Source organism: Gorilla gorilla, chromosome 13, assembly GCF_029281585.2.
Source record: "Gorilla gorilla gorilla isolate KB3781 chromosome 13, NHGRI_mGorGor1-v2.1_pri, whole genome shotgun sequence".
NCBI lineage: Eukaryota > Metazoa > Chordata > Mammalia > Primates > Hominidae > Gorilla > Gorilla gorilla.
In genome coordinates, this window is record NC_073237.2 from 33,559,733 (window position 1) to 33,586,112 (window position 26,380).

The 26,380-nt window shown below is 34.8% G+C and overlaps 1 protein-coding gene across 1 annotated transcript; it reads left to right on the forward strand.

The window, feature by feature from the left end:
• The first annotated feature begins 3,345 nt into the window (after positions 1–3,345).
• LOC101130286 (small ribosomal subunit protein eS26-like) lies at positions 3,346–3,740 on the forward strand. Its single transcript, XM_019033217.3, has one exon. The coding sequence runs from the start codon at positions 3,346–3,348 to the stop codon at positions 3,691–3,693; it is 348 nt and encodes a 115-aa protein (XP_018888762.3). The 3' UTR covers positions 3,694–3,740.
• Positions 3,741–26,380: the final 22,640 nt, after the last annotated feature.

Consider the following 26,380-nt stretch of genomic DNA (forward strand, 5'->3'; position numbering starts at 1 on the left):
CTGATAAGGATGTGAAGCAAACTGAACGCTCATTCATTTGCTTGTGAAAATGCAAAATGGTACAGCGATTTCAGAAGACAGTTTGGTGGTTTCTTACAAAACTAAATAAACTTATACCATGGGATGCAGCAATCATACTTCTTGGCATTTATCCAAAGGAATTGAAAGTTTATTTCCACGCAAAAACCTACACAAGGACGTTTATGGCAGTTTTGTTGTTGTTGTTGTTGTTTGTTCGTTTGTTTTGAGATGGAGTCTCACTCTGTCACCCAGGCTGGAGTGCAGTGGCACGATCTCAGCTCACTGCAGCCTCCGCCTGCCGGGTTCACGCCATTCTCCTGCCTCAGCCTCCCGAGTAGCTGGGACTACAGGCGCCTGCCACCACGCCCGGCTAATTTTTTGTATTTTTAGTTGAGACGGGGTTTCACCGTGTTAGCCAGGATGGTCTTGATCTCCTGACCTAGTGATCCGCCCACCTCGGCCTCCCAAAGTGCTGGGATTACACGCGTGAGCCACCGAGCTCGGCCCGGCAGTTTTAATCATAATTGTCAGAACTTGGGGGAAGAAGCTCGCCAAGATGTCCATGTATATTACTAGTGAAAGATGTTAGTCTTAAAAGGCTACATACTGTATAACTCCAACTATGTGAAAGTCTAATTAAGGCAACACTGTGAAGACAGTGAAAAGATCAGTGGTTGCCTGGTGTTGGAGGAAGGGAAGGTGTGATGAACAGACAGAGCACATAGGATTTTTAGGACAATGAAAATATTTTGTATGATATTATAATGGTAGATACATGTCATTACACATTTGTCCAAACTCACAGAATATACAATAAAAAGAGTGAAGCTAATGTAAATTACAAACTCTGGATGACAACGATGATTACAATGATGTATGATTGTAAATTCATCAGTTTTGACAAATGTACTGGGAGATGTTGATAATGCAGGAGGGTATGCATGTGTAGGGACCAGGGTTATATGGGAAATTTCAATACCTTTCTTTTCATTTTGATGTGAACATAAAATGGCTCTAAAAAACTAAAGACTTTTTAAAAAGGTAATATAGTGGACTTTTTGGGATTAAATATTTTAGTAGAAAACACAAAAAGAAAATAGCTCTATTAATAATTTAGAGGCAAAGTTAGACAAGACTTAACTCTTGAAACGAAGAATAATAAAGTTGACAAGAATTAGAAGAGATTGGCTATGTGCAAATTTATGCACTATTAGAAAATGCCTGATATGTACTATCTCTTAAGAATACATTATCTTATGGAAATAAATCTTAACAATTCCTCTGTAACATCATTAATAAATATCAGGAATATTATTATAAGTATAAAATACCTTTTATAAAAGGGTATATACTATATGAATCTATTTATATAACATTCTTGAACAGGAAAAATTAATCTGTGTTTAAACCAAAATTGGATTTGCCTTAGAGTAGGAGATTACATTGATGGGCTGAAAATGTATATGAGAGAACATTCTGGCGGTAATGATAATGTTCTAAATCTCATCAAGGTTCTATGTTATTTATTTGAAGGGTATATATATGTGTAAAGACACAGCAATTGCACATTTAAAATTTGTGCATTTCATTGTAAAGTTTACATCATTTTTAAAAAGTACTCATATATTAAACTTTAGTTAATGATTTGCATAACGTGAATGTTCATATCTAGTTGGTATTCACTGTAAAATTCTTTCAAATTTGATGTATTCTTGAAAATTTTTCATAATAAAATACTGGAGAAAATGAATAATGAACTTAGGAGTTGAGACTAGAGCAGAGGGGAAAACATACTTTTTTCACTTTAAATGGTTTTAAAATTTTATGTCTATTTTACTTATGCAATTTCTGTTTAAGATGAAGAACCAGCCCAGTCTAAGTGTGACACATTAGCAGTGTCTCAGAACCAAAGTTAAGAGATATCTGTTCCAAGTGATATACATGAATGTGCACATAGAAGTGTCTTATATTGGATAAATTATCTTGCTTGCTCAAGTTTAAAGTTAATTTTTGAATACACAACTGCACAGAAGCTTCAATATGTTTATATATATAATAATTCATTAAGAGGAGATTTAGTAACCCGTGTTTTCTAAAGATTGACTACAAAACCTGTGTTGTCCATGAATTAAAGTTTATTGAGCACAATAATAGATATGCTGAGCCTAGACATCGTACAGCCAAAGACATAAACCTCTCTACTGAATTTAATCAAATCAATTGTACAGTTATCTAAGGTTGGTGAAAGGGAGTCAACAAGCTTTTGCATCTACAAAATTCAAAAGCAGATGTTTTACTCTACAAAAATATGTGCAACTCTCAATATAGATGGCCCTGTTTATTAATTTAATGTCTGTCAGTACCATTATTTTTGTGTTATGAATCATGCAACTTAAGTTTATTTTAATTTTAACCACTTAAGGAAGTGAATGTAATTAATTGTGTCTGTGCAATTTGTCTATAACAATTAATACATAGTTATGGGGACACATTTGAATTATAGTGAGAATAAGCCATTATAATGAAAATGAGGTGGTAGGAAAATGGCCCAGACACAAAATAGACTTATTTTGAAGAAATAAATTTTCTTTGGATTTGCAAATTCAGTGATTTATAGTCATCTATCAAAATATTATACAAGCTTACCAGAAGACAAGATTTGTTAAAATCTAATAAATTTAAATGGCTTATCTTTGCAAAGTATGATAGATCCATAAGGTATTAGTATAGCGGAGATGGTGCAATACTCAAAATAATTGTCTGAAATCTTCTTAAAGGTTGCATTGGCTGAATTTAAATAACCAGGAACTCATGTATGTACAATGATCATAATATGTAATTAAATTAGGCTGTATTTCATTAATGTGGGATATCCAAAGTAGTATCAAATAAAATAATTTGAAGAGATCTTTTAATTGTTACAATACATTGGTAGGGAACTCATTCAGTCTCTAGTATGCAATGTATTTCTTCCGATTTGTATGGTATTGTCATCATTACTTTGTAGAAGCACTTCAGATTTTAAAATTGGGCTGCTCATTGTAAAATTATAACAGCACTCATTTGATAAATAGGAAAATATTGAGAAAATAAATTAAAGGATCATTAAATTTGTATTCCTTTGTAGGGTACTATTTTTGTGTCAATAAATGGCAAGTGTCTAAGACTGAAAGGAAATACATATTATCCAAGGGAGGAAAATATTTTATGTAAATATCAGATAAAATAATATGTTTCTACTAATAGTGATAAATATAATTGTATAATACATTGAACTTTTACAATAATTTATTTTTCTAGCTCTCTCCGGTCCGTGCCTCGATGATGACAAAGAAAAGGAGGAACAACGGTCGTGCCAAAAAGGGCCGCGGCCACGTGCAGTCTATTCGCTGCACTAACTGTGCCCGATGTGTGCCCAAGGACAAGGCCATTAAGAAATTCGTCATTCAAAACATAGTGGAGGCCACAGCAGTCAGGGACATTTCTGAAGCAAGCGTCTTCGATGCCTACACGCTTCCCAAGCTGTATGTGAAGCTACATTACTGTGTGAGTTGTGCAATTCACAGCAAAGTAGTCAGGAATCGATCTCATGAAGCCCACAAGGACCGAACACCCCCACCCCGATTTAGACCTGCTGGTGCTGCCCCACGTCCCCCACCAAGGCCCTTGTAAGGAGCTGAGTTCTTAAAGACTGAAGACAGACTATTCTCTGGAGAAAAATAAAATGGAAATTGTACTTAATATTGCATGTTAAGTGTATCTGTGCCAGATACGGTGGGGATTTTTTGTGTTAGACCAAGTATAAAGTGACACATATTATTTTCATGGGGAAGAAAGCTTATTCATGTAATTTCATTTTTTTCTTTTTTCTTTTCTTTTTTTTTTTTTTGAGACGGAGTCTCTGTCGCCCAGGCTGAAGTACAGTGGCGTGATCTCAGCTCACTGCAACCTCTGTCTCCCGGATTCAAGTGATTCTCCTGCCTCAGCTTCCTGAGTAGCTGGGATTACAGGTGTCTGCCACCACGCCCGGCTAATTTTTGTATTTTTGGTAGAGACGGGGTTTCACTATATTGTCCAGGCTGGTCTTGAACTTCTGACCTCAGTTAATCCACCGGCCTTGGCCTCCCAAAGTGCTGGGATTACAGGCTTGAGCCACCTCGCCTAGCTATTTATGCAAATTAAACCTTAATTGTGGTTGTATCCTTGGCCTCACAATTTGCATAGCTGTGTGAAATAAAGGGTGATTAGGCATCTGTGAAAAAAAATAATAATAATAATTTATTTTTCTAGAACATGATTAAATACACTTTAATATGCTAATGAATAATATGATAAACCTCTGAGTGTTAATAACTCATTTAGCAAATATTCACTAGTATTGTCAGTGATCACTCATCTCAGTCACCAGATATTTATGATTTACATCCAGATTTATGAAGCAATAATACTTTAGAAATCTGAACTACTGGTTTGGCTAACTAAAAGTTTACAACCATTTGAAGTCTCAATAACTAACACTCAATGAAACAAAAGTCACTGAATACCTCTAACAGAAATATTTGTAATCATATAATTGGAAAAAAATCTTGAACTTAATGTGTGACATTTCTAAAAAGTAACTTAAATATTGCCCCTTCTTTTATAGCTTTATACATATTATCTTACAAATTTAGTGATTATTATTATTGTTATTATTATTACTAAATTAAAATTCAAAATTGCTTAAACATCTTTGATTGATAAGTCCTAGTTAAAACCAGGGATTTGTACTGGGATATAGACATATTATAGTTTTACAACCTGCCTTCAGAAATAGGTAACTTTAAAACTTAGTACTGTATATGTTTAAGTGAAGGGCATTGTTGCAGCAATATGCACGATGTGTAAGACTAGTTGTTTTCCTGTCTACCTCATCAAGTGGATTAAGCCATTTAATTGGCTCTGTAATATGCTAACATATCACATACAGATATGTGATTCTGGGGCAGCACAACTTTTTGCCATTTGAAAAAAATGACAATATGGAGGGCTTTGGTGGTTGAAAGGTCTCCTTTTGACCCTATTCTGCCCATCAGTCTAAAATACATATATGTCAGTGATCTAAAATGTCTGGACTTTTTGATTGTCTTCAAGGAGAACTGGGGAAAACTCACTGAAGTCAAAAGACTTTGGAAAAATGCATTACCTTACTCTTTGCTTTTGAAGTATCCTTTAAACTGCATGTTTTCTGATTAATTAACAGCAGTAAATTTAAGTTCAGGTAATTTTTCTCTCCATCTTTTGAACTAAATCTACTGTTTGCATCCTGACCTATTTGTGTTACATATATATTATTTTCCTGGCAATCACCAATATATATATCTGCATATATACTCAAAGCATATGCCTGCAGTATCATGTAGTGCTTTCCCTGACTCAGCCCTACAATCAGCCATTTCTCCAAAGAGCCCTAATTTGTTATTAATATACTATTTTATTTAGAAACTAAAATGCAGGTACTTTTATGTGTTATTTGTTACTGGGGTCAAGTTTTTTCCATTCTTTCTCCATTCCATGGACAATGAAAAACACATACACAGAAATACATACTCACATATACAGTATCAATACATGTTTTTAAGTGCATTTTACCAATATTTCTAGTACCAATGCAGTAGTACAGACTGCACGCCAATATTGCCTTATTCATATTCTCAACCTCCTTTTCAACACTGTTTCAACAATTGCTGGTAAGTTTTACTCAGTGTACTTACTCAACTATACATTACTGATTACTTCATACATTGAAAATTAAGTAATGTGTGAAGAGGGACAGTTTATATCTTATTTACCAAATCTCAGGTTAATTATTTTGTTGTTTATTATATTTGCTAGGACCACAAGTGTGTTGAAAGTTGAATAATAAGATGAAGCTAGATTTCACACCTTGTTCCTGATTAGATGTGGGAAGTACTAAATATTTCACCACCGAATATGTATTGGGTGTTGGATTTTCATAAATACACTGTAACATATTGAGGATGGGTGTTGAATGCTGAAAAAGTTATATTTCTACGTCTACTGAAATGGCTTGACTGCCATATTGTTTTTTTTTTTAATGTTGATACAAAATTGTTGTACATATTTAATAGGGTACAGGTGTTTTGTTTTTATTTTTTTGTGACAGAGTTTGGTTCTTCTTGCCCAGGCTGGAGTGCAGTGCTGCGATCTCGGCTCACTGCAACCTCTGCTTCCCAGGTTCAAGTGATTCTCATGCCTAACCTTCCAGAGTAGCTCGGACTAAAGGCATGTGCCACCACGCCCAGCTGATTTTTGTATTTTCAGTAGAGATGGGGTTTCACTATGTTGGCCAGGCTGGTCTCGAAATCCTGACCTCAGACGATCCGCCCGCCTCGGCCTCCCAAAATGCTGGGATTACAGGTGTGAGCCACTGTGCCCGGCCCATGTGATATTTTCGTCCAGACATATAATGTGTAATAATGAAATATGAGTAATTGGGGATATCCATCACCTCAAGCATTTATCATTTCTTTGTATTAGGAAAATTCCAATTCGACTTTTCCAGTCATTTTGAAATATGCAATAAATTATTGTTAACTATATTTGACCTATTATGCTACCAAACACTAAGTCTTATTCCTTCTACGTAATTGTATTTTTGCACCAATTTACCATTATCTCTTTATTCCCCTCATCCACATCACCCTTCCTCTGGTAACCATCATTCTACTTCTTATCTTCATGAAATCAAATTGTTTTAACTCCCACATGTGAGTGAAAACATAATATTTTTGTCTTTATGTGCCTGGCATATTTCATTAACATAATGACTTCCAGTTTTGTCCATTTTGTTGCAAATGACAGGATTTTGTTCTTTTTTATAACTGAATAATATTCCGTTGTGTATAGGCCTCACCTTTTCTTTATTCATTTATCCCACTGATAGAAACTTAGGTTGATTCATAGCTTGGCTATTGTGAATAGTGCTGCAATAACTGGGAGTGCAGATATCCCTTCAAATATACAGGTTTTCTTTTTTTTTGATATATACCTTGCAATTAGATTGCTGAATCATATGGTAGTTATATTTTTACCTATAGTTTGTTGAGTAACCTCCATACTGATCTCCATAGTGTCTGTACTAATTTACATCTCCACCAATGGCATACGTGGGTTCTCCTTTCTCCATATCCTCACCAACATTCATTATTGTCTGTTTTTGAGAAAAGCCAATTTAACTGAGGTAAGATGATATCTCATTGTAGTTTTAATTTGCATTTCTCTGAAAATTAGTGATGTTGAATACTTTTTCACATACCTGTTGGCCTACTGTACATCTTTTTTTGGCATATTCTTAATAGACAAATCAACCTTACATTGTTGAGATAAACGCCAGATCAGTCTTGCTGTATTATGTATTTTATGTATTGCCAAACTTATTTTTATAACATTTCAAAATATTGTTACATTTATTTTTATGAGAGGTATTGTTCCTCAATTATTAAAAATGTCATTCTGGGTTATGATAGATTCTGAAACAAAATGTGAAATTTTCCCCTTTTATTTTTTAATGAGTTTGTGTTAGAATGTCTTACATTTTTTCAAGTTGGATATAATTCACCAGGTAAATAATTTAAGCCTAAGTATTTTTGGAAGTGGGGGAAGAGCAATCATAATAATAAATTTAATTATTTAGTATGTATAGTGTTATTCAGATTTTCAATTCATCCATGTCAATCTTCATAACATTTTTCAAGTGAAGGTGTTTATTTTAAATTTGTCATATTTATTGGTATACTTTTATTCATAATTTCACTGTAATATTTTTATAGTCAATAAGATCTTTATTGATAATTTTCCTTTCACTCCTATTATTTGTAATTTATATTTTCTCTTTTTATTCTAAGATCTCTGTTGTTATGCATTTGCCATTTTGCTAATCTTTTCAAGCAATCAGCATTTGACTTGCTATTTTTTTTATTTTGTGAAATATTTTCTGCTATTGATTTTCATATGCATTTATTATTTTCTTCCACTTATCTTCTGTTTAACTTTTTCACTATTTTCTTACTCTAGAATTTTTTTAGTAGTTTTTGTTTTTTAATGAATGTATCTAATCTCTAAATTTTCTTTAGCTCTAACTACAATTTTGTATGTTTGATACGTGGTATTTTTACTATCAGTTCTTTTAAATATTCTATCATATATTATAATCTATTATTTTTCATGTTATTTTAAAGTAATTTTTAAATTTCTAAATATTTGAAACTTTTCTAGATAAATTTTCTCATTGTTATATGTGTCTAACTTAATTGTACTTAGACAATATACTTTGTAAGATGTCAATACTTTGAAATGCATTGAGACTTACTTCATGATCAACCTTACGGTCTATTTTGTTGAACGTTTTAAGTGTACTTGAAAACAACTTGCTACCCAGAGTTTTGGATGTTGTAATCTACTACAGTGAAATAAGGTAGCAGATACTTGTGTACACCTCTCTCTACATATTATTATTTTGATTTGTTTTTATTCTAGGTCTATCAATTATTAAGAAAAGTGTATTCAAATCTTCACATAAAATTGTGGCTTTGTTTATTTATTCTTTAGTTCTGTCCAATTTTACGTATTTTAGGGTTGGGGCATTCACAGATCTCTGACAGAGTCTCATTGTCAGATATATAAAGGATGATGGGCTGTAAAAACACCTATGTACCTCGTTTAGTTCAAATTATGAAAATATTTTCAATGACAGTTTTTATTCCCCATAATGACTTCCAATGGCCCACCATTAATTCATCAGAAAATGAGTTTTGCTCATCACATCAGTTATGTTTTTCTCTATACCACTTACTATGTCCTCTTTGCTAACTAGTGAGGTAAAAACATATAAAATATCTAGCACAATTCATTAATTTACAGATGAGAAAGCTGAGTCTTTGGAGATACTATTTGACCTGCCCACAGTTACACAACTAAATTGTCAAAATATTGAAATCAGAATGCAGGTTTCTTCTCTCCTGGGCTCAGATTCTTAGTACTTGAAGGTAGCTCCTCAAGTATGCTACCTTCTATGCTACTACATATCTTCTTATACAAATAAACTACGGATTTATATTACATTGTATTTTTATGGCTATATGATAGATGAGAGAAAATGTGACTACTTTAAAAGTAAGGGTTGCTAAGATGAATTTTGTTATAGCTGTTCATTTTCTTCTGAAAGCCACATTTTAGAAAAGGAATTAGGAGGAAGAACTAGAATGTAGTTGTGATATTGTACAATAAATATTTGGTCTTTTTCCCATTTCCTGACATACAATTTCTAAGATCCTTAGAATCTCCAACATGATATCTTTTTGTATACTAATGAGTTAACTGATGGCTGGCAGCCCATGAGTAGCTTCAAGATGGAGCCTATTCACTTGAAAGACCAAGGATTGATTCAAGGCTTGGGACTTTCACCTCCACTCTTCAATCTCTAGGAAGGGGTGAGGGGCTGAAGGTTAAGTTGATGACTAATGGCCAATGATTTAATCAATCATGTTTACGTATTGAAGCTTCCACAAAATCCCCAAAGGAGAATGTTCAGAGTTTCCAGATAGCTGAACACATGGAGGTTCCTGGTGGGTGGCACACCCTAAGAGGGCATGGAAGCTCTTTGCCCCTTCCCATACCTCACTCTATGAATCACTTTTTCTATATTCTTTGCATTCTATTTTATAGTAAACCAGTAAACCTGTTTCTCTAAGTTCAGTGAGCTACTCTTGATTGGACCCCAAGTTAAGCAAACCCAAGGATGGAGTTGTGGGATCCTTGATTAATTGCCAGTCAGTCAGAAGCACAGGTAAAACATCTTAGGGTTTGTGATTGAACTGAGAAGTGGAGAGCAGTCTTGTGGGACTAAGCCCTTCACCTGTGAGATCTGACACTATCTCCAGGTAGATAGTGTGAGAATTCAACTGGATTCAGAACACTTAGCTGATGTCCACTGCAGAACTGATTGCTTGTTTGGGGTACAGGAAGAAACTGGACATTTGATAACAGAAGGCTTCTGTGCTGATTGTTGTAGTGGGAGAGCAGACTAAAAACAAATTGCATTTTTCCTTACAGTAGTGAGGAGTTCCCACTGTAACAGACAGTTAACTTAGTTTCTCTCATCTTAGCCACCTGGTGAATTACCCGTGTAAAATACTTTCATTCTTATCATTATTAATATAAATTAGTATGTATAGTATGGTCTAAGTTTTGGCAAGTATACTTTGTTTCTTTTTTTGTGTAGCAAAGGGGGGTAATAAAATTAATTAGTAGGAAGACCAGCTATAAATTAGTCACATTGCCATTATGATTACTAAATCGTCCAAAGGCTCAGAGGTAGAGTTCCTCACAAAAATACAATTCCAAATAATTCATTGTACTATTTTCCAAGGTGACTAAAGGAAGCCGAAGTCTCTTAAAATATATATTACAACATTAAAAAATAGAATTGTAAATTGTATTAATTGGTTAAGTCTTGAACAAGATAAGGCATTCCTGCTATTGTCAGTGCATTAAAATGTGATTAAAAGCAAATAGAAAATCATTCTTGCATATTTTAGATAACTTATTGTGAACTAGTTTTATTTTAACTGTGGACAAAGTTAAAACAATTTTCCCCAAAAATACAACGCCTACTGAATGTATGGAAGATATCTGTGAGAGTGTGAGTTTTCATGTGTCTGTAAAGTGAAAGTCTTCTTCAGATGAAACAAATTTGTGTCATTTAAAGCAACTTATTTCAGAATGCTTCCACAATGCAATGAAGATTAGAGAACAAACTGCGTTAAAATCTCAATTTATTTTCTTAAAGTTTATAAGTTCTCTGCTATTTATTTTGAGGATTTAGGGCATTGTGTTATAATCAGGAGACTATCCTTAGACTACTAATATGGCCTGTTACTTGGATTGGGCCCCACGATTATAATACTTTTTATTCTCTTTCTCTCTGTGCCTCTGTCTGTTCCCATCTCTCTCTGTCTTTCTCTCTTTCCCTCTCTCTAAATATGTATCCCATATCTACACCTATATCTATATCTTATATCTCTTCTTCTCTCTATAACATCTTAAATATCTTTCTGTTGTAAACTTAGAAATCCTTGAGGCAAATCTATGCAAATATATACTTGTCCCTGCATGGATGTAAAACTTTTTTTGAGAGTTTTACTTATAATTGTGTATTTTGCAATCTCAGGAGACTTGACAGAATATTGATGTCAAATTGTTTCAAATTGTTTAAACTCTTTACCATCCATTCCTCCACACACATATGCAGATCCCAGGCCTATAAATCACCGGGAAGCACGTGGGTAGAGTTGGGAAGGGCTTGTCAATATATTCCTCCTCCCAAGGAGTTATTTATTTATTTATTTATAATTTATTTACTTACTTTTGTAGAACCTTGTTGCCAACTATCGTGGGCAGAGTAAGAACAGAATCTTCACAGCAATGATAGTTGTCAGCCTTGTCTTTCCAGACTGTAATGCTCTTTCCTTTGGAAATCACTCCAGCTTGAGTGATTGTACAAAATAAATTCCAGGGAGTATAGAATCCATACTACTTAATGTCTATTTAGATGTAGAGTATGTTTTCAAGTTCATCTGCCTGAATAACTGGATGAATACTAGTAAAAAACAGGTAAGGTTAAGTTAGTAGCCAAAACTGATGTTGCTGGGAAAAGGGGAAATTTTTTAAACTATCTTTCACCTCATTAGCACTTACTAGGGCTTGTTTCTGAGCTCAGAACTTATAGTACAGTCTTTCTGATCCATGGTAAGAAACAACTGAGACATTACCTATTTTAAGGCAGTTAAACCATCATATTAAGTATGTTTAAATAAAAATAGAAACTGTGAAAAGTGTATTAAGATGTCAAGAAGAATAACATTTCTCACACAGCTGTTTCCTGGGTTCATAAGAGGAAAAGACATGCTAGCTTAGACTGTATAGCCATCAATGCTTACCACTTAAAGACAGCTAATGTATCAACCATAGCAAAATTATAATGAAAAATGAGAATTTTTTTGTTATATACCCCATCCCAAACTTTTCTTCATTTAAGTGTACCTTTCTTGGATTTACCAGCTTTCTTAGAAATGTCAGATAACTACTGCTATATGAGTGATTATATGTGATAATGTAAAGAAGTGTAAGAAAAAATGAATTATTGTTTTATGCCAGTAATTTCTAGAGTAGTATGTTATGAGCAAACAACTAACTGAAACAGACGTAGTTATCAAGGGTGGGGTGTTGCTGTAACAAAAACAAAAACAAAAAACTATAATATGTGGCATTTGTCCAGGGAGGAGACAGCAGGCAAAAGGCTAAAAGGGCAGTAAGAAAACTTTTGGTGGAGTTGGGATAACAGTGGGATTGCTGTGGGACGCTCGAGAAACAGCAACTTCTAGTCGTAGTGGTACAAAAATTGCAAAACTGTCTACTGAGTTAACTTGAAAAATAGAAAATGAACTTGTGGTTCTGACTAATAAGCTTTCTAGCACAACATGGAAAGTGTCAATTTAATTTTTTAGCTGCATAAGACTTTTAAAAAAGTGTGAAATGAACTAAAGAAGGAATTGTTTAGCTTGCAAGATGAATTTAGAATAAATATGAAGTGTGTAGGACAGATTGAGTAGAAATATAATTCTTTTCAGAAATTCAGTGTCCCCTGGAAGCTTGAGATTCTTAAGGTAAAATCAGCCTAAAGATGAATTATATTAAGAGTCTGATTATAAAAACATTTCAGTGTCTTAGAAGGTTTTAAAGCTGTGATTATTAGACCATTACAAACAATGGTACTTGTAAAAATCTCAAGAATGTTGTCCCTCACTGGCCTTGTATAACAAAAGTATAAAGAATCCTGTCTTATGAAAAATTTTAGATCTGGTCTTTGGCACATGGAGGTAAACCCCAATAAAATTCAGAGACAACCTAGAAAATTGAAAGGCAGTTTTCCTAAGTAAATCACCCTTCTATGAAAAAAAAATTGAAGGTGTTAAATATGGAAATGAAAACTGTTCTCTAGGGCCTCAATTTTCTATGTCAAGGAAGAAGGCAGATATCTAATCAGCAGTTATACTCCCATAAGAATGGACAGCATTAGAAACATTGACAGCTTCCAATATTGATTAGAAAGTGGAAAAACTGATTCAAACATTTTCATTGTTGTTTAAGATGGCACAACCACTTGGGAAAATATCTCCCAATTTCAAACAACAACAAATGTATCAGTCTGTTTTCAGGCTGCTGATAAAGACATACCCAAGACTGGGAAGAAAAAGAGATTTAACTGGACTTGCAGTTCCACATGGCTGGGGAGGCCTAAGTATCATGGCAGGAGGCGAAAGGCACTTCTTACATGGTGGTGGCAAGAGAAAACTGAGGAAGACACAAAAGTAGAAACCCCTGATAAACCCATCAGATCTCATTAGGCTAATTCATTATCATGAGCATAGCACAGGAAAGACTGGCTCCCAAGATTCAATTACTTCCACAGGGTCCTTCACACAACACATTGGAATTTAAGGAGATACAATTCAAGTCGAGATTTGGGTGTGGACACAGCCAAACCATATAATTGTGCCCTGGCTCCTCCAGATCTCATGTCCTCACATTTCAATACCAATCATGCCCTCCCAACAGTCCCCCAAAGTGTTAACTTATTTCAGCATTAACCCAAAAACCCACAGTCCAAACTTTCATCTGAGGCAAGGCAACTCCCTCCCACCTATGAGCCTGTAAAATCAAAAACAAGCTAGTTACTTCCAAGATACAATGGAGGTACAGGTATTGGGTAAATATAGCCATTCCAAGTGGGAGAAATTTCCAGCAGGGCAATCAAATTTTAAAGCTCCAAAATGATCTTCTTTTACTCCAGGTCTCACATCCAGGTCACGCTGATGCAAGAGGTGGGTTCCCATGGTCTTGGGCAGGTCCATTCCTGTGGCTCTGCAGGGTACAGCCTCCCTCCTGGCTGCTTTCATGGGCTAGCATTGAGTGTCTGCGGCTTTTCCAGGTATACAGTGCAAGCTGTCAGTGGATCTACCATTGTGGGGTCTGGAAGACGATGACCCTCTTCTCACAGCTCCTCTGAGCAGTGCCCTAGTAGGAACTCTGTGTGGGGGTTCTGACCCCACATTTCCCTTCTGTACTGCCCTAGCAGAGGTTCTCCATGACAGCCCCATCCCTGCAGCAAACTTTTGACTGGGTAACCAGTCATTTCTATACATCTTCTGAAATCTAGGTGGAGGTTCCCAAACCTCAGTTCTTGACTTCTGTGCACCTGTAAGGCTCAAGACCACGTGGAAGCTGTCAAGGCTTAGGGCTTCCATCCTCTGAAGCCACAGCCCAAGCTGTACATTGGCCCCTTTCAGCCATAGCTGGAGCAGCAGAGACACAGGGCAGCAAGTCCCTAGGCTGCACACAGCACAGGGACCCTGGACCCAGCCCATGAAACCACTTTTTCTTCCTAGGCCTCTGGGCCTGTGATGGGAGGGTCTGCCAGGAAGTTCTCCAACATGGCCTGGAGACATTTTTCCCATGGTCTTGGTGATTAACATTAGGCCTTTTGCTAGTTATGCAAATTTCTGCAGCAGGCTTGAATTTCTCCTCAAAAAATGGGTTTTTCTTTTCTACTGCATTGTCAGCCTCCAAATTTTCTGAACTTTTATGCTGTTTCCCTTTTAAAATGGAATGCTTTTAATAACACCCCAGTCACTTTTTGAATGCTTTGCTGCTTAGAATTTTTTTTCTGCCAAATACCCTAAATCATCTCTCTCAAGTTCAAAGTTCCACAAATCTTTAGGGCAGGGGCAAAACAAAATGCCACTAGTCTCTTTGCTAAAACATAACAAGAGTCACCTTTACCCTAGTTCCCAACAACTTCCTCATTTCCATTTGAGACCACCTCAGCCTGGACCTCATTGTTCATATCGCTATATTCATTTTGGACAAAGCCATTCAACAAGTCTCTAGGAAGTTCCAAATTTTCCCACATTTTCTTGTGTTCTTCTGAGCCTTCCAAATTGTTCCAACCTCTGCCTGTTACTGAGTTCCAAAGTCAATTCCACATTTTCAGGTATCTTTTCAGCAACATGCTGCTGTACTGGTATCAATTTACTGTATTCGTCCATTTTCAGGCTGTTGATAAAGACATACCCAAGACTGGGAAGAAAAAGAGGTTTAATTGGACTTATAGTTCCACATGACTGGGGAGGCCTCAGAATCATGGCAGGAGGTGAAAGGCACTTCGTACATGGTGGCGGCAAGAGAAAAATGAAGAGGAAACAAAAGCGGAACCCCCGATAAACCCATCAGATCTCGTGAGACTTATTCCCACAACACGTGGGAATTCTGGGAGATACAATTCAAATTGAGATTTGGGTGGGAACACAGCCAAACCATATCACCAAATACATACCTATTTAATAATCCAGAAAATACAATCTTATGTACTTACTCAAGAGAAGTGAAAATATTATCTACAGAAAGACATATATATCTGATGTATTCATAGGAGGTTTATTCATGACAGCCTCAAATCAGAAACAACTCCATATCCATCAATAGGGAAATATATTAAAAACAAAACAAACAAATGCCCCCAAACCTGTGGTATATTCATAAAATAAAGTATTACAAAATAAAATGATCAATAAAAACAAAAAGATGAGTGTCACAAACATGTTTTGTGAATGTAGCCTCACATAAATGAGTGTAATTTATAGCTTCACTTACAGAATTGATTATAGTAGGCAAAACTAACCTTTTGTAGAAAGAATCAAAACAATTGTAGCCTGTGTTGAAATTTTGACTGGAAAGTGCCATGAGAAAATATATTTCTAATAGATATTCTGCATTTTTTATGTACACTAACTAATAGATAAGTAGATAGATGATTGATAGATAGAAGATAGATACATAGCTAGACAGATAGATAAATGATAGATAGATAGACAGATAGATAGATAGACAGATTTTTTTCCCCTACAAAGCCATTAAAAAGTATTGAACACAAGGAAGTCTGAAATAGAGCAAGCTGGATGTAGTGGAAGAAAGGATTGGTAACTCGAAAATAATCTAATAGAAATTATTCAAAATGATCATAGACTAAATACAGAAAATAAAATAAAATAGTGTTATGTGGAATAATAGCTAACAGAATAAACTGTATTTGGATTTTCAGAATAATAGGTGGACAAAGAGGGAGAAAAATATATATATAGATAGAAAATGTCAGAATTTGTTTTTTTCAAAACTGACGAAAGAACATCTATACACAAGCCCACAAAGCAGAGTGTATCTTAAGCTGGATAGTTAAAAAGAAAAAAAAACATGTTAATAATATTTATTTTGGATACTGTACTGATGTTTTCTATTTATTTAATATTGTCTCCAGTACAAGTGAAATTAATGGACAGTGATGACTAGATGACTATATATGTGATAGAGCAAGTAAAATTAGAGTTTCGGTTATGGGCATGAGTGTACACTGCAATATATTTTCAATTTTTGTCTTTGAATACATTTTAATAAAATATTGAAAAATAGACCAAATTACTCAAATAGATATTTTAAAAAATGATATATTCTAGAGACCAAATAACATATGAAAATGTACACAGTATTATTAGTTATCAGGAGAATGCAAATTAAAACCACGATGCAACACTATTACACACCTACCAGATGGTTACGTTTTAAAAGACTGAAAATACACAGTGTTGGAGAAAAAGTTTGGCAACAGTAGCTTTTACACATTTCTGGTTTGAATGTAATTGATAAAACCACTTTAAAAATGTGATGTCAATTTCTTTCATGTTTTAACATATACCTACCTATACCCCTGCATTTCTTCTCCTAAGTTTGTATCTAAGAAGAATAATGCCTATGTGCATAAAACATCTTATACAATTTTTTTAAAATTTTACTTTAAGTTCTGAGATACATGTATAGAATGTGCATGTTTGTTACACAGGAATACATGTGCCACAGTGGTTTGCTGCGCCTATCAACCCATCATCTAGGTTTTAAGCCCCACATGCACTAGCTATTTGTCCTAATCCTCTCCCTCCCTTTGCCCCCAACCCCACAATAGGCCCTGGTGTGTGATGTTCCCCTCCCTGTGTCTGTGTGTTCTCATTGTTCAATTCCCACTTAACATTTTTATTCTATTTGAGAAAAACAAATCTAAATGTTTTTCAATGGCAGAATAAACTGTGGTGTAGCTTGAGAAGTATACAAATTAATTCAGATTGTCACTAATAAGAAAAGGATTTACTATGTGAGGAGGGCATTAACTAGGGAAGGCTATGGGAGTACAAATGTTCATCTCAGTTTGGTTAGTGATCTTCTTCGGGTATTAATATGAAAAAATACAAATAAAATAATTTTAATTAAATAGGAATGCTTAAATATTTTTGAATACATGATATCATACCCTCAGTTGAAATCTCTGTGCCACACACTCATTTGCTTGCTCACCCATTCTCTTAATATATATTAATTAAAGATTTACTATGTACCAACCAGTAAGCTTAAGGATGGGAGTTCAAAGTAAGTAAGATATTAACTCTGCCTTCAAGAACCTCTCAATTCTGTAAAGAAAACGAGCACAGGAATCCATAATATGTTACTAATTCTTTCTATATTAACAGTATTTAATTGTATATAGTGCCTCTTATACTGAAGTTGTAATTATTTTGGGAACATGACAGAAGGAGTAAGGAGCATATCTAAACGATTTTTTCCTGTCTTATTTTAATACACTGAATTGCCACTACCTACACTAGAACCCTCCTTATAGTCCAGATATAAGAAATACATGTAACCAATCAATCAATCAATCCAGTGCTTATTAGTTCTTTTTTTTTTTTTTCAGTCCTAACCAGTAGACACAAAATTAACCCTATTCCGTTCTACTGCCAGCTGCTAGGAAAAGATGGGTTGATAATAAACTGATGATAAACTGCCTTTTCAGAAACTCAATAATAAATAATTTATTGGAAATACCAAGACTAATTTTAGGAAAAAAATAAATTTGGAACCAAAGTCAGAATGGAAAAACTGAAGAGAGACATGCAGAGGAAGTACTCAAATTTTGACATAGTTTTTCCACCATGAAAACATCTTCCATTCTCACTTCTGAAGGAAGAAGTTTCTTCCTTACCATTGTATTTCCTCTTTTCAGTCTGCAACATAAGACCCAGCTTGAAATTGTCTTTTCCCCTGTCTTCTACTAAAAGCACCCAGAATAGTAAATTCTCTTTTTTGGTGGGCTCCTCCCGTAGATTTTTCTTTCAATAAAGTTGTTTTCAGTTCAGATGGAACCATCCTCCTCTCTATGAAATTATTTATAATGAGGGCTAACTAGGTGCAAGGAGGGATGTTTAATGGGTTGATTCCAGGGGATCCAAGGTTAATGTGTAATATTTTCAATTCTTTTTTCAAACAGTAGGTTTAATTTTATATTTTTCTGAAATAAAACGAGAGCATGTCATTTATGCAAGCTGTAAGCACCTTCTTAATTGTAGCATCAATTCAGAGATGAATAAATAATTGAGCTAAGAGGTCTGTCAGAGTAAGGGTTAGGCTTTATTTTGAAATTTCTTCCTTAAGAGTCCAAAGAATTAAATTGCATGGTTATAAATTCATAGCTCAAATAAGAAATCAAGTCATGCAAAGCAAATACTGTTCCTGTAAAAAGTCACATAAATAGAGAAAAGCTGAATCAAGGGGAAAGCTTGGCAGATATGTAAATATGCTCACCAAAGCTATTTTCTTACCAAAGCCAGATTGATGTCCCTGCACTTAAAAAACAAACTATATTACCACCTGGAAATATCCACCTTTATAAATATGTATACCTAAGGAAAGAATGATCTAGGCGAATGCACATTATGTAATGTATGCTGAATTTTACCTAGTGATAAAAATTGAAAAATGTAAAGTCAAATAACAGTGGATTTGAAAGAGTTTTTAGACACAGCACTGAGTACGTCCACTGCTGGGTAGACAAGGAACACCAGTTCTACATGTGTTTCAGAGGCATACACATGTACTACTGCCTAGGAAACAATCCACTTAAATGAATCTATGACTGAAGGCGCTTGCATACAGCATCCAAGAAATAGCCGTTTCTTTATCTGTCCAGTTGTTCCAGAAGATGTGTTTACTGCTTTACACTGGGATTGGGATGGGTGATCTTAATCTCCACAGTAAGTAGCCAGATGATATCTTTACAGGAGCCCATATTCTCAGATATTTTATGCTTTTTCTTAATGACAAAATTCCCTCCTGAAGTTTTCATCCCCCACCCACATGTGCAGCCTGATTGCTTGGCTGAGGGAAGGGATGTGTTACTTTGATAGGTGTGAATGCATCTATGGGAACATTTCCTTGAGATATTGGTTTGTTACTGTTGTTGTTTCATTTGTTGCCTGCCTCTCTAGGACTAAAAAAAAATCTTTCCTGATCATCTTGCAATGTATTTTCCTTAATACAAAAGAAAAATCAGGTAATATTTCACTGGGGTGGAGTTGATTATAGACTTTTGGGAGCTTTTATTCAAATTAAATATTTTCTCATCCTGGGTGAAGCTTTTGTCATTTGGCAGCACTGAATAAGAAGATAGGTCATGTGATGGAAGAATTCCAGGAAGAACTCCAGGAATTTACTGTTTAGCCAGCCTTATCTAGCCAAAGTGCTTTTTCTTACACTAGCAATCTGAGAGACTGGATGGGAGTGCCATTTGGCCTTTTTCAAGTAAACGTCCAACATAACATAACTCCTATAAATATAAAAAGTAAAGTTTGGGTCCTTGTCAATAACCTCATGGTAGTACAAATTAACACTAAAGCAAAAGCTTTCACTGAGTTATCAAGTTTATTTTATCTATTCTCTTGTCTCCGGAGACTTTCTTTTCTCTCTTCATTCAACTCTTTGCCAAAACATTTCACTTTTGAAGACAACACAAATTTATGTTTTAGAACTGAAGCAGCGTTATATTGCAGGCTGTATTTTGTCATGATAGAGCAATATTTTTCTTATGTTAGTAAAACAGAACATCAATTAGTTATTTTTCTTATATGTAATTTTGTGAAAATTATATAAACTCTTTCACTTAGTTTTATTGTAAAGACTACCTATATTATTTCTTCAGCATCCCCTACGTGACTTTCTATTCTTTCGCTATTTTAATATTTTCTCTCCATAGTTTTAGATGTTTTGCCTTGAGAGTAGGAGTTTTCTGATAAGCTATGGTTTCATACATATTTGCTTTCTCTTGTATTTGACAAATACATAATATGAAATTTGTTATATAATTTTAAAATCCAGCATGTATAGGAATCACACTGAGTTATTAGGATGTATTCAACTTGATTTTTATCATGTGACTCCTTCAAATAGAGAGATTATTTCCATGAAAGCTAGCCAGACGTTTCATTAATTTCAATATATTGAACCTTTGTATAGTTATAAAGATATATTTTGTGATAGTTTCAAATTTATGGTGAATAAATATAATACATTAAGTAGCAAAGTACCAGGTTTAGATATTTTGTTAGTATTCTTTTTTAATGGAAATTTCCCCACCAGAAAAAATTATGAAATAGTGGTTAATTTCTGATGCAGCACCACTAAACACTTAAATCTATACGTTAAATCACTGATTTCATTAAAGCACTCACACATGGCCTAATTTAAATGGCAACTTAACATGAATTGACGTGTATACTATTTTTTTTCTTCTGGATGACCATAAAATGTATTATTTCTAAATTTATCAATTCTAGCAGTATACACCACAATGTATCCTAGCAACAATTAGGTTAGTCATCAATCCCATTAATCCCCATTCTGTGAAAAGTAAATTTCCTCTTGCACTTTTCCTTTCTCCAGCCTATAGTCAGTAGCCCATCATTATGAGAACTGTCTTCCAAAACCTCTTAGCTCTCTTGCTCCTCTTCTTCTATTTTCATCATTTCACAAGCTTGCTATCTATTTTCTCAGTTTCTTTATCCATATAGCTGAGTATTGATGCTGAAAATCCCACAACTCCAAAAATTAATGTTTGGGGTCAGAGCCACAAATAGGCATGACTTCAAAAGGCCTAGCAAAACTGTCTGCCTATTCTGCTAATAGGATTTTTACTCTCCTAACTTCAAAAAAGATTGTTTTGCATCTTTTTCTCACATCTACCTGTCACATCTACCTTTACTTTCAGTCAATCTTAACCTAAAACATAGAAGTCACCAGATTTGAACTCCTAGATCTTTCCATCAACAATTCCTAGCTAGTCTGCCTAATATTCAAATCCTTCCATCACTTGTGCACCTCCTAACTCATGTCTTCCTTTCCACTCTGTGCACTTGGTGGTTGGCAGTTTGCCTTGAATTCAAAGACAAATAAAAGTAATTGAGGGGCTGCTAGTGTTAAAATTGTACTATAAGTTCTGCGAAAGAAGAGACATTAGAATGTTTGTTGAAGGAATGAATGATTGATTCCCATTGAGACAGGCAGGCTGGCTGGTTTACTGTTTTGATGTAATTTAGAGAAAAAGAACAAAAGCTCCTTACTCAAGCTGTAGCTAACCTAACTTCCAGCCAATCACCAACAAAAGACCCAAGAAGCTCTTAATCACAAATTTCTGCTTTAGAGGGCTAGGAAGTTACCCAGTACACCTCATGCACACTTAGACTTCTCTTCAACTCATAATTATCCCTCCCTCATTTTAGTGGTGTGAACCCAAAAGGATCTGAGTCAAGCTTCAATTAATTTACAAAGTTTATTTTGACGAGATTCAGGACGTGCCCATGATACAACCTCAGGCGGTCCTGATGATATGTGCCCAAGGTGGTCAGAGTATAGCTTGCTTTTACACATTTTAAGGAGACATAATACAACAATCAATACATGTAAGATTTACATTGGTTCAATCTGGAAGGGGAAGACAACTCAAAGCAGCAGTCATAGGTAGATTTAAAAGTTTTCTGATTAGCAGTTCATTGGAAGAGTTATTATCAATATAAAGGGATGTCTAGGTTCTAATAAGGGGTTGTGGAGGCCAAGGGATTATCATGCAGCTGAAGCTTCCAAGTAGCAGGCTGCACAGAGAATATGTAAATGTTTCTTATCAGACTTAAGGTCAGTGTTAATGTTAAGGCTGGTCAGCTTTTCCTGAATTCCAAAAAGGAGGAGAGTATAATGAGACATAGTTGACCACCCCACTGCCATCATGGCCTGAACTAATTTTGTCCAGTTAACTTTGGAATGCCCTTGGCTGAGAAGAAGGGTCCATTCAGATGGTTGGGGAGCCTTAAAATTTTATTTTTGGTTTATAATGCTAAAAGTTATGCCCAGGGGTGGAGACTTAAAATGCTAATGTTATATGCAGTGTATGAGAAAGCATGTGAAGTGACTACTCAAGAGCTAGGAAAACCCCTCCTATATATGCCTTGATGAAACCCTTCCCTGTAGGGAGGTCATATACAACTAACCTACATACTACCCTTGGGGAATAACCTATCTTTTTTCTTTTGTGATGCTGACTTCCTCATGCAAAAGCTGAGACAAATCTTCCTCTGGTCTCTGTGCTGCTGTGTCTGATGATCTCTGTTGGTTTCTCTCCTGGGAGATGATAAGAACCCAGGGCAATAATAAGACCATGACTGAAGAAGGTAGACAAATTGAGCATTTGCAAGACTGTTGCATATGTATAATGGTGCTGCTTTAATATGAATTGTTAATCAGATAATCTGTTTACCCTAACAGATTACGTGTTAACCTTTATTCATTGTAACAAAAACAAGGACTTTAATTAATGGTACAGTTGGAAATTTTTGATATAGTTTATGCTTGAAGGGGAACTATAAAAACAATACAGTAACAAAAACAAGAAAACAAGAGCTATCATTTTTTATTATTTTAGTATTTACTTTATGCCAATCACTTCAGTTAATGTTTTAGATTCATTATATTATTAAATATTTGCTCCATTCTGAGAGAGGCACTCATTACCATCGCTTTATAGAGCAACAGTTCTCAACTTTTTTGGCACCAGGGACCTGTTTCATGGAAGACAATTTTTCCAAGGACCAGGTTAGTGGTGGGGGGATGGTTTTGGGATGATTCAAGAACATTACATTTATTGTACATTTTGTTACTATTATTACATTATAATATATAATAAAATAACTATACAACTCACCATAATGTAGAATCAGTGGGATCCCTGAGCTTGTTTTCCTGCAACTAGACTGTCCCATCTGGGGGTAATGGGAGACAGTGACAGATCATCAGCATTAGAGTCTCATAAAGAGCCTGCAACCTAGATTCTTTTCATGTGCAATTCACAATAGGGTTCGTGCTCCTTTGAGAAGCTAATGCCTCTGCTGATCTGACAGGAGGTGGAACTCAGGTGGTAATGTGAGTGATGGGGAGTGGCTATAAATACAGATGGAGCTTTGTTGGCTCACCTGACGCTCAACTCCTGCTGTGAAACCCAGTTCCTAAGAGGCTATGGACTGGTACGCGTCCCTGGCCTGGGGTCTGGGGACCCCTGTAGTAGAGGAAGAAGTTAATGTTAAGGGGTCATACATAACTTACACAGGATCATTTTGCTGATAAGAATATATCCAGAGCCCTTGAATCCAGGGTCCAAATTATTAACAATAACTTCTTCCTTTTCTAATAATAATATCTGAAGATGTCACTGAAGTCACATTGAGAAAGAAGCTTACATTCTTGTGTAACTTTGAAAAGACCTATATTCAGATTAAGTAGTCAGTAATGACAATGATCTAACAATTAATCTTTTTTATTCTAGCAATGACTATGTTATTTCTTAATACACCCAGTGAAAGTTAGTCTCTTATATACTATTTTATTCTAAATAATTAACTGTCCTAAGACAAAGAGCCCTAAATATAAATGTCCACATTCAGTTTTATCACATTCAGTAGGTTTCATTTTAATCTGTTTCATTTATCTATTAAGTACCAAGGGATCTTTGTCTCAGTCAATACTCTGATCTTTTTAAATTGAATTATCCTCCTTCAGGGACATAGCCTGATAGAAATGATTTAAGTAGCTAAAACAATTTGAGTTTATTTCCTTTTTTCAGTTTGAATTCTATTAAAATAAGTGCATTTTATTCTTAAATTTAAATACTAATACCTGCAAACTTTGTTGTATATGTCTAGGAACTAAAATTAGAAAAATAGACTTTAGATATTTAGGTACTTACTTTTTAAAAAATCTAATATATGCTCCTTGAAGGATGCTGGTGACTTTTAAATCTTTTTAAAAATTGTTTAATTACAATTGTTTTAAAATTTATAAAACCATGCTTTCTTGTTTTGTTTTGTTTTTGAGACAGGGTCTCACTCTTATCCAGGCTAAAGTGCAGTGGCATCATCATAGCATACTGTAATCTTGAACTCCTGGGCTCAAGTGATCCTCCTGCCTGAGTCTCTCAAGTAACTAGGCCTATAGCTGTGCACCACCACACCCAACTACTTTTTTTAGAGATGAGGTCTTGCCATGTTGCCCAGGCTGGTCTGGCACACCTAGCCTCAAGCAATCCTCCTTCCTTGGCCTCCCAAAGCCCTAGGATTACAGGCATAAGCCACTGCACCTGGCATAAAACCATGTTTCTGAAGATATTATGAACAAATATGGCAAATTGAGTCTTATTTTAGCCTTATCAAATTCTGTTCAATATTTGGAGTTGTCTTGAGATGAATTCCCTTCAGAAATAAGAAATCCCTTATGATATAAATAATTCTCACCCTGGTTTAGTTAGTTTAGACTGTGGTAAATGGATTTTGACTCTGTTGAATTATAGCTATATTAGCCAACAATTCTGTCACATGTAGTTAAAAAATGGAGAGGTTCCTATTAAGAGCACTGCTTCACCTGGTGGCCTTTAGATTATACTGTATACAGAAGACAAACAATTTAATTGATTGTCAAATGACAATGACAAAATCTCTACCTAGTAACCGATGCAGATTTTTCTCTTTAACTATAATTAAAAATATTTCTTTCAACTTTAAACATCTTTAAATCAGGAATATTGAAACCAAGTTTTTAATGGGATGGAATATAAAGGGTGATAATTTGCCCTGGTGTGGCTTGCTAGCAGCTTTGCTCTCGTGTCGTGTTTCTATTGTTTTACACCAGCATTCAAGGAAAAAATTGTCTGTGAATTTAAAACAAAAGCACAGACACAAGAAGTGTATACATGTACAAATAAAATTTCAGGAATAAATGTTATGTTAAAGGTTTAAATTAAATATGCTAAAGATTAAATTAGCTGTGATCAATTGCCCAAATGTATTTCCCTAAGATATGACTATATATTTCTATCCATTACCTACCTATCAATTGTCTATCTGCCTACCTATTTATCTACTGTAATTAGAACTTGAAAAGCTATGCTCATTTGCTACGTGATCTTCAAGAAAGGGATTCTTTGATGAGCAATTGTACTCAATATATTGACTCACATGTCCCAAACTTTTCTTTTTTCAAATAAAAAAAATAACTGTAACTCAGTGCCAGTGAAAACATTAGTATTACTTTTTCTTACATCCTAAATGATATACCTTAGGAAAAAAAAAAAACAGAAAACCCTATCAAATTATACTGAAATAAATTTGTAAGACAAACAGATTTTGGTTTAATGTATAGGAAAATTTTTTAATCTTTACCTAAGGATATGAATGACTGTAAACTCATACATCTAATACAAATGTATAATAATCATGAATGTTTTCTAAGGTCTGCTATTATATACTTTTTGCTAAATTGACTACTGTCTCTCACTTGAATTTTCAGTTGGTTGAGAAATCCCACTTAAAAAATACTATTCCTGGAGCAAGAAACTTCATTTTCAATATGGCTATATTTACCTTCCTGTATATGTTCTATGAGATTCCCAGGCAAAAAGAAAAAAAAAGTGGGTTTTAACTTTTCAGAGATCAAAACTACTGATGTTCATTTTATTTTTTCCTCTTCTGCATTATCTAGAGAAAAGACAACACGAGTAGTAGTAACCCTGGCCCCATTCTATTAGAGAGGTGTCAATATATCAGTTCATTTGGTGGTTGATTGGGTTATTCTAAATCCTTAATAATTATATTTTTAAACTGACATCTTGTAAGGAAAGCAAAATAAATAAGCAAAGCTGAATCTAATCTAGAATGTGTTTTTGTGTTTATTATTCTGTAGTTTTTAGGAAAAGTTCATATGCATTTCCCCGTCGCCAATACCTACCTGTATCACTATGTTCTAACATAGCAGTTACTATTGAATGTCTCCC